An 8,339-nucleotide genomic window follows, 5' to 3' on the forward strand; every position below is an offset into this window, starting at 1 on the left:
TGCGGGGTGGGATTGGGCAGTGGGAAGGGGGGACATGGGACGGGACACACGGCCCTTGACCTGCTGCCCAGACCTACATCGGGCCCGTGCTGATCTCCGTGAACCCCTTCAAGCAGATGCCGTATTTCACCGACCGGGAGATCGAGCTGTACCAGGGCGCGGTGAGGCTGCCGGGGGCAATTCGGGGTTAATTCCGTGCAAAACCCCCAGGAGCGTCCCCTGAGGGTCCCCATCCTCCACAGCCCCGTGGCTGCTGCAGGGGTCAGTCTCCTAACGAGACACCCAGCAGCAAATTCACATTCCTGGGAAATTCAGCTCAGAAATGCATACTAAAGCAACCCAAACATGGTAAAACACAGCTCAGCCCCAGCGAGCTTCCCAGGGAGGAGGGGAGGGTTAGGAAACCCCAGACACGCTGCTGATGAGCCGATGTTTGTGGGAAGAGGCTGACTGTCACATGGGCACAGTGAGGGGGATTTGGGGAGCTGGGGGCTGCTCTGTGCTCAGCCCCGCTGTCCCTGTGCCTTGTTTAGGGTCAGTATGAGAAGATTGATTCCCCTGTGGGCAGTTAAGGGGTTTGGGGAGGGGAGCTGGGGGCTGCTCTGTGCTCAGCCCCATTGTCCCTGTCCCCCGGTTAGGCCCAGTATGAAAATCCCCCCCACATCTACGCCCTGACTGACAACATGTACCGGAACATGCTGATCGACGGGGAGAACCAGTGTGTCATCATCAGGTACTGGGGGACACTGGGGCACAGCTGGGGTGTCACTGCCCCTGGGGACATCTGTCCCCACCACCCCTTCTCTCCAGTCCAGGGGTTTCCCAGCTAAGATGTAGCTGAAGAGTGGTGGCTCCTGGGCTCTGGGGTGTCTGGAGGAACCCCCTGGGCCACCAGGCAAGGCTGTGACCAGGGGGGTCCCAGGCAGGGCCAGAGCCTTGTGCAATGCAGCTCTCCGGGGCAGTGTTGCAAGGGGGATGGTCAGGATGTGGGGCAAGGCCGGACACTTCCCTCTGTGGCTCCCAAGTCTCCCTCCTCCCCTTCTAAATCCGGTGACAAGAAATTCAATGTCGCCTGGAGCAGCTCAGCGAGCCACGCTTTGCTCACAGCGATACCCCTGGGCAGCCCCGTCCAAGGGGGGTGGCCACAGTCCCCAAAACTCGCTGTCACCCTCTGGTCCTGCTCCAGGACCCACCCCAAAACCCTCAGGACGGGTGGCTCTAGTGGGGGCATTTCACATCTCCTCTGCTTTGGCGTTTGCACAGCGGAGAAAGCGGAGCCGGGAAAACGGTGGCAGCAAAATACATCATGGGCTACATCTCCAAAGTGTCTGGGGGTGGGGAGAAGGTCCAGGTAGGTCTGTTGTCCCCCCTGCCACCTATCATGTCACCTCCCAACTGACCCCCACCATGCCGGCCCATAATCCCCAGAGCTGATGGTGGCACTGTGGCCACTCCAGACCTGGGGACACGCAAAGCCCCAGATCTGTCCCCAGGCCTGGAGGGGGACCCAGCTGTGCTCAGCCCTCCCCTGCTCTGTCCCCAGCACGTGAAGGACATCATCCTGCAGTCTAACCCGCTGCTGGAGGCCTTTGGAAACGCCAAAACTGTCCGGAACAACAACTCCAGCCGCTTTGTAAGTGCCAGGGCAGTCGCAGGCGGGTGCAGGGGGTCAGCGCTGCAGCACAGTCACTGACCCAGCTGGGTTGGAAAGTTGACCTTTGAGATCGAGTCCAACACTGCCAAGGCCACCACTGGGCCATGTCCCCAAGTGCCACATCCACACGGCTTTTAAATCCCTGCAGGGATGGTGACTCCACCACAATCTGTTCCAGTGCCTGACCATGCTTTCAGTGAAGGATTTTTTCCTCATATCCAATCTAAATCTCCCCTGGGGCAACGTGAGGCTGTTTCCTCTTGTCCTGTCGCCTATCACCTGGGAGAAGAGACTGACCCCACCTGGCTCCAACCTCCTTTGGGGCAGTTGAGAGAGCGATGAGGTCTCCACATGAACCATAAAGCCTTCAGCCAGGGATTGCAAATCCCAGCATCCCAAAAAATGCGGTGGGGAAGGGGTTGAGGAGAATGAGGGATGAGGAATCCCCCCAGCCAGGGCCACAGCTCTGAGCAGGATCTGTGCCGGAGCAGGGAAAATACTTCGAGATCCAGTTCAGCCGGGGCGGAGAACCCGACGGGGGCAAGATCTCCAACTTCCTGCTGGAGAAGTCGCGCGTGGTGAGCCAGAACGAGTGCGAGAGGAATTTCCACATCTACTATCAGGTATGGGGGTGGCCTGAAGCCACCGGGCTGCAGAGGGAGGCCAGGAGCTGGGTGACCACAGCCCCGTGTCCCCTCCTAGCTCATCCAAGGGGCATCCCAAGAGCAGCGGCAGAATCTGGGCATCATGAGCCCGGATTATTACTTCTACCTGAACCAGACAGACACCTACCAGGTGGAGGGCACAGATGACCGCAGCGACTTCCATGAGACCGTGGTGAGTGCCCAGGAGGGAGGGGAGTCCCCAAAGGCTCTGGGGCCGGGCGGGGGCTCACGGGGTCCCTGCACCCCCAGAACGCCATGCAGGTCATCGGCATCCGCGGCGAGGACCAGCAGCTGGTGCTGCAGATCGTGGCAGGGATCCTGCACCTGGGCAACATCAGCTTCCGCGAGGAGGGCAACTACGCCCGGGTGGAGAACGCTGACTGTGAGTAGCCAAGCGGCTCCAGGGGACAGCTGGGGACGGTCACAGGGACCCTCAGGAATGAGTGGCAAACTGGCAATGGAATCGTCTGCCCGGGGAGGTGGTGGAGTCACCGTCCCTGGATGTGTTTAAAAAAGGACTGGGCGTGGCACTCAGTGCCGTGGTTTAGTTGATGAGGAGGTGTTAAGGTCGTAGGCTGGACTTGATGATCTCAAAGGTCTTTTCCAACCTAGTTCATCCTTTGATTCTGTGGCTGTGTCACAAATCCCCTGGTGGAGGAGGGAGGCAGCAGCAGCACCTTCCCCACGTTAGACATGGGGAAACTGAGGCAGCGAGCAACTGGCTCAGCCAGAACTTAATTAGCCAGGGGTGATGGCAGGTGTCACTTTGGGAGAGGAAGGACGCATCCCATGTCCCCAGTCATTGTGCCACTGCTGTCCTTCGCACTTGGATGGGGCTGAGGGCTTCAACCGTGGCTGGAGCCGGGTGGGGAGGACACAGCCCTGACCACCCCCGCTCTGCCCAGCCCTGGCCTTCCCTGCCTACCTGCTGGGGGTCGACCAGGAGCGCCTCAACGAGAAGGTCACCAGCAGGAAAATGGACAGCAAGTGGGGCGGCCGCTCCGAGTCCATCACCGTCACCCTCAACGTGGAGCAGGCAGCCTACACCCGCGACGCGCTGGCCAAGGGGCTCTACGCCCGCGTCTTCGACTTCCTCGTGGAGGTGCGTGGGCCTGAGAGGGGATGGTCACCCCCTGCTCCAGGATCCAGCCAATCCCACCGCCCTGCACCCACACTGTCCCCTCTGTCCCCGCAGTCCATCAACCGGGCGATGCAGAAGCCATACGAGGAGTACAGCATCGGGGTGCTGGACATCTACGGCTTCGAGATATTCCAGGTGTGTGTGGCTGTGCTGTAGGAGCCCAGCTGGGAATGTCCTGCCCTGCTCCCACAGCAAGGACAGCACCTGGATCAGGTGGCCTCGAGAAGGGTTCCTGGAGTAGCATCCAAGCACTGCTGGTTGGGGTCCCCCCAATGAGCCAGAGGAGCAGAAGACAACTCAGCACCATTTTCTCTTCCATCTCCCATGCAGAAAAACGGCTTTGAGCAATTCTGCATTAACTTTGTGAACGAGAAGCTGCAGCAGATCTTCATCGAGCTCACCCTGAAGGCAGAGCAGGTACAGGGGGCTGGGCTGGGGACCGTGGGGCTGTGCCAGCACCGAATTCCTGCAGCCCAATTCCTGCAGCCCCCTCCTCCCCGGCACCACTGGAGCAGGGGGTCTGCAGCACATCCCAGGGGCTCGGGGCCCACCCAGCTGTCCCTGTGCTTCCCCAGGAGGAGTATGTGCAGGAGGGGATCAAGTGGACGCAGATCCAGTACTTCAACAACAAGGTGGTGTGTGACCTGATAGAGAACAAGCTGGTGAGTGGGGTCCCCTCTGCCGGGGAGGCTTTTTGGGGAGCAGAGGCACCCAGAGACAGGGGGCTGGGTGGGTGGTGAAACCAGTCCTGCCAGGGAGCAGAGAATCCCGGACTGGTTTGGGTTAGCAGGAACCTTAAAGCCCACCCAGTGCCACCCCTGCCATGGGCAGGGACACCTTCCACTATCCCAGGGTGCTCCAAGCGCCATCCAGCCCGGCCTTGGACACTTCCAGCATCTGTGAGAGAGCACCAGCTCTAAGCTGTGGCTCAGCAGGGAGCAGCAGTGCCCAGGTGCAGGATTGGGCCCTGCCACACCCATGGCTTCCCTGTCCCTGTCCCAGAACCCTCCCGGGATCATGAGTGTCCTGGATGACGTGTGTGCCACCATGCACGCCACGGGCGAGGGCGCCGACCAGACCCTGCTGCAGAAGCTGCAGGCGGCCGTGGGCACCCACGAGCACTTCAACAGCTGGAACTCAGGCTTTGTCATCCACCACTACGCTGGCAAGGTAGGCAGGGCACCCCAAACCCCACACCCTGTGCCCCACAGCCCCACCCACCGCAGCTGAGGTCCCCTCCTGTCCCATCAGGTGTCCTACGATGTGAACGGCTTCTGCGAGCGCAACCGGGACGTGCTCTTCACCGACCTGATCGAGCTCATGCAGAGCAGTGAATAGTGAGTCTGGCAGTGCTGGGGTCCTGCGGCACCCCAAAAGGCCTGGGGCACAGGGCAGAATCCTCAACATCCAGACCTTAAAGGCTGGTCCTGCCTTTGTGGGCATCACAGCTTCGCATCGCATCCTGCATCGCTCCATGGGCACTGGGGGCTCCAGGGCTGGGCAGAGTGGGATCATCCACCACTGGGATCATCCACCAGCTCTGGTGGGTGGTCAGGGAGGAGGGACTCAGCCCCACAGTCCAGGATTTCCCAGCAGCAGAAGGCAGAGCTGGAGCTGGCCTCAGCTCAGGCCGTGCTGAGCCTGGGGACCCTGGCAGCTCTCACCTGGGGACTGTCACCTCCCTTCCAGCGGTTTCATCCGGATGCTTTTCCCAGAAAAACTTGATTCTGACAAAAAGGGAAGACCGACCACCGCAGGCTCCAAAATCAAGGTGTGTCCCCTGGGCTGCAGAGCAGCAGCTCCTCTGGGGCTGTGGCAGGGACTGTGCTCCCACCGCCCCCTTTGATGCTACAGAGCTCGATATTTGCACCAGAAACAGGCCAACGACCTGGTGAACACACTCATGAAGTGCACCCCACACTACATCCGCTGCATCAAACCCAACGAGACCAAGAAACCGCGGGACTGGGAGGAGAGCAGGTAACCAGGAGCCCACAGAGCCCAGGGAACGCGACACTGGGCATGGAGATGTGGCCAGGACCAGCTTTCCTCCAAAAACTGCAGCCCTGAGCTGGTCCCTCCGAGCTGTTCAGACCCAGCGGAGCACACGGGGCGTGTGGGAACACATTGCCCTCTTTAGGTGCATCTTTAGGTCCCCTCATGCCCTGTTGTCCCACATTGTCCCTCCCTGCTCCACAGGGTGAAGCACCAGGTCGAGTACTTGGGGTTGAAGGAGAACATCCGGGTGCGCCGGGCAGGGTTCGCCTACCGCCGCCTCTTCCACAAGTTCCTGCAACGGTGAGCGGCTGCTGGCGTGGGGCTGGCAGATCCCACAGCCCAGCCATGACCCACAGCACCTCATTAGAGGGAAATTCTTCCCTGTGAGGCTGGGGAGGCCCTGGCACAGCTTCACAGATTAAGAGAGTTGGGGGCATTCAACCCGGAGAGGAGAAGGCTCCAGGGAGACCTCAGAGCCCTTTCCAGACCCTAAAGGGGCTCCAGGAGAGCTGGAGAGGGACTGGGGACAGGGGATGGAGGGACAGGACACAGGGAATGGCTTCCCAGTGCCAGAGGGCAGGGCTGGATGGGATACTGGGCAGGAATTGTTCCCTGGGAGGGTGAAGAGGCCCTGGAATGGAATTCCCAGAGCAGCTGGGGCTGCCCCTGGATCCCTGGCAGTGTCCCAGGCCAGGCTGGCTGGGGCTTGGAGCAGAAGGGACAGTGGGAGGTGTCCCTGCCCACGGCAGGGGATTGGAACAAGATGGGCTTTAAGATCCCTCCCAACCCAAACTATTGTGGGATTCTGTGACCCTGGTTTCTCTCCACAGCTATGCCATCCTCACCCCCGAGACGTGGCCGTCGTGGCGTGGGGACGAGCGCCAAGGGGTGCAGCACCTTCTGCGCTCGGTCAACATGGACCCAGACCAGTACCAGATGGGCCGGAGCAAGGTGTTCGTCAAGAACCCCGAGTCGGTGGGTGGCCCTGACCCCTCTGGGGACACTGCCCGTGGCTGGGCATCACTGGGGAGGGTTTGGGGTGTCCTGGCTCAGCACTGCCTGTCCCTGCCAGCTCTTCCTCCTCGAGGAGATGAGGGAGAGGAAATTCGACGGCTTCGCCCGGGTGATCCAGAAGGCCTGGCGCCGGCACATTGCCATCCGCAAATACGAGCAGATGAGAGAGGAGGGTAAGGCTGGGCAAAGACAGGGACACCCCAGAGCCCTTCTAGGGTGCCTTTCAGTGGGACAGCCCAGCTGTCAGAGCAGCAGCCTGGCTCCTGATCATGGCACTAATGGTGATTGGGTGATGGAGGATCCGGCCCATGAGATGTTGGGACTCTTTTCCCACTCTGAAAGGAGAGCGCAGATTTCCTGCTCCTAGTTCCCGCCGTAGGACAGAACCAGATCCTTGTGCTGTCTCACTCGGCATTTCATGGCCTGCACAGGGATGTGTATCTGAGTATCTGACAGTCAGTGTTGGCAGAAGGATGGGACAAGCCACTGGTCCCTGCCTGACCCCATCATGGGTTTTCCCAAGCGAGCAGCAAAAAATCAAGGAGGAAAAACCCAGAAAGCAGCTGGGTCCATCCCTCCTTCCCACAGCAGGAGGTTTTCTGAAGGCAGTTAATGGGTTTCAAAGCCAGCCAAGCTCAAGCAGCTGGGATTCCTCCCATGGCATAAAACAAGCCCCACTTCTTGCTGCCATGAACTATGGCTGGTTTGGGGGGCTCTGAGCCACCTGCACAGACCCCTGTCCGACCTGCCCCTCTTCGGGGTCTCTCCAGCTGCCAGCATCCTCTACAACTTCAAAGAGCGGCGCAGGAACAGCATCAACAGGAATTTCGTGGGTGATTACCTGGGCATGGAGGAGCGGCCAGAGCTGCGCCAGTTCCTGGCCAAGCGGGAGCGCATCGACTTCGCCGACTCCATCACCAAATACGACCGGAGGTTCAAGGTACATGGACACCCCTGGGGCTGGGGACCGGCCAAGCTGCAGCTCCTGCTGGCTTCCCTTGGGTGGGATGTGTGTGTGGGGCTTGTGCCCCCCAGCAAACCCCTCCTCACCCCCTTCTCCTGCCCTTTCCCAGCCCATCAAGCGGGATTTCATCCTCACCCCCAAGTACTTCTACCTGATCGGGCGGGAGAAGGTGAAGAAGGGGCCTGAGAAGGGGCAGATCAAGGAGGTGCTCAAGAAGAAGGTGGAGCTGCAGGCAGTGAGCGGCGTCTCGCTGAGGTGTGTCCCTCCCCGTGGGCTCTGCACGGCTGGGCGTCCCCTCTCACCTCCAGCAGCCTCTCCACGGCCTGGTGCTCCCCAGTCCCTCATCCACAGGGGCATCCAGCCCTGAGGACGAGGCTCCCCACGGGGTGCTTTGCAGATGGGGCTTTGGATGTCGGGCAGTTTTCCAGCTAAATCGTCTCCAAATTTCGTGGTGGACCCAAGCCCAGTGGGGTCCCCAACTCTCCCCCAGCCCAGCTGGCACCAGCCCTGCCCCCCACTGACACTCCCATGTCCCCCAGCACCAGGCAGGATGACTTCTTCATCCTCCACGAGAACGGTGCCGACAATTTCTTGGAGTCCATCTTCAAGACGGAGCTGATCAGCCTCCTGTGCAAGCGCTTCGAGGAGCTCACCCACTCCAAGCTGCCCCTCTCCTTCAAGGACACGTAAGGATGGGGGCCAGGAGAGCGGACAAAGCAGGACAGGGTCCTGCTACCGCAGCCTCACGGCTTCTGTCACCCCCAGACTACAGTTTCGGGTGAAGAAGGAGGGCTGGGGCGGCGGTGGCACCCGCAACGTCACCTTCGTCAGAGGACAGGGCGACGTGGCCGCCCTCAAAGCTGGAGGCAAAACCCTTACAGTTCACATCGGGGATGTGGTGCC

At 60.6% G+C, this 8,339-nt stretch overlaps 1 protein-coding gene across 2 annotated transcripts in view; it reads left to right on the forward strand.

Annotated features, from left to right (window-relative positions):
* Nucleotides 1-8,339, forward strand: part of MYO1F (myosin IF) — a 15,574-nt gene that overhangs the window by 5,726 nt on the left and 1,509 nt on the right. The window contains exons 3-24 of one of the 2 annotated variants that reach the window (XM_008640994.2): nucleotides 72-161; nucleotides 639-733; nucleotides 1,264-1,351; nucleotides 1,544-1,633; nucleotides 2,146-2,277; nucleotides 2,357-2,491; nucleotides 2,569-2,701; nucleotides 3,225-3,421; nucleotides 3,515-3,595; nucleotides 3,791-3,877; nucleotides 4,036-4,122; nucleotides 4,463-4,630; nucleotides 4,712-4,797; nucleotides 5,150-5,231; nucleotides 5,334-5,440; nucleotides 5,660-5,758; nucleotides 6,289-6,433; nucleotides 6,531-6,645; nucleotides 7,243-7,412; nucleotides 7,546-7,691; nucleotides 7,976-8,122; nucleotides 8,202-8,339. The exon at nucleotides 8,202-8,339 is cut by the window's right edge and continues 26 nt beyond it. In XM_008640994.2, coding sequence (XP_008639216.1) covers nucleotides 72-161; nucleotides 639-733; nucleotides 1,264-1,351; nucleotides 1,544-1,633; nucleotides 2,146-2,277; nucleotides 2,357-2,491; nucleotides 2,569-2,701; nucleotides 3,225-3,421; nucleotides 3,515-3,595; nucleotides 3,791-3,877; nucleotides 4,036-4,122; nucleotides 4,463-4,630; nucleotides 4,712-4,797; nucleotides 5,150-5,231; nucleotides 5,334-5,440; nucleotides 5,660-5,758; nucleotides 6,289-6,433; nucleotides 6,531-6,645; nucleotides 7,243-7,412; nucleotides 7,546-7,691; nucleotides 7,976-8,122; nucleotides 8,202-8,339 — 2,618 coding nt within the window. The remainder of the gene's footprint in view (nucleotides 1-71; nucleotides 162-638; nucleotides 734-1,263; nucleotides 1,352-1,543; nucleotides 1,634-2,145; nucleotides 2,278-2,356; nucleotides 2,492-2,568; nucleotides 2,702-3,224; nucleotides 3,422-3,514; nucleotides 3,596-3,790; nucleotides 3,878-4,035; nucleotides 4,123-4,462; nucleotides 4,631-4,711; nucleotides 4,798-5,149; nucleotides 5,232-5,333; nucleotides 5,441-5,659; nucleotides 5,759-6,288; nucleotides 6,434-6,530; nucleotides 6,646-7,242; nucleotides 7,413-7,545; nucleotides 7,692-7,975; nucleotides 8,123-8,201) is intronic. The other variant, XM_017743886.1, reaches the window with a different exon arrangement.

Source organism: Corvus brachyrhynchos, unplaced genomic scaffold, assembly GCF_000691975.1.
Source record: "Corvus brachyrhynchos isolate BGI_N302 unplaced genomic scaffold, ASM69197v1 scaffold219, whole genome shotgun sequence".
Classification (NCBI taxonomy): domain Eukaryota; kingdom Metazoa; phylum Chordata; class Aves; order Passeriformes; family Corvidae; genus Corvus; species Corvus brachyrhynchos.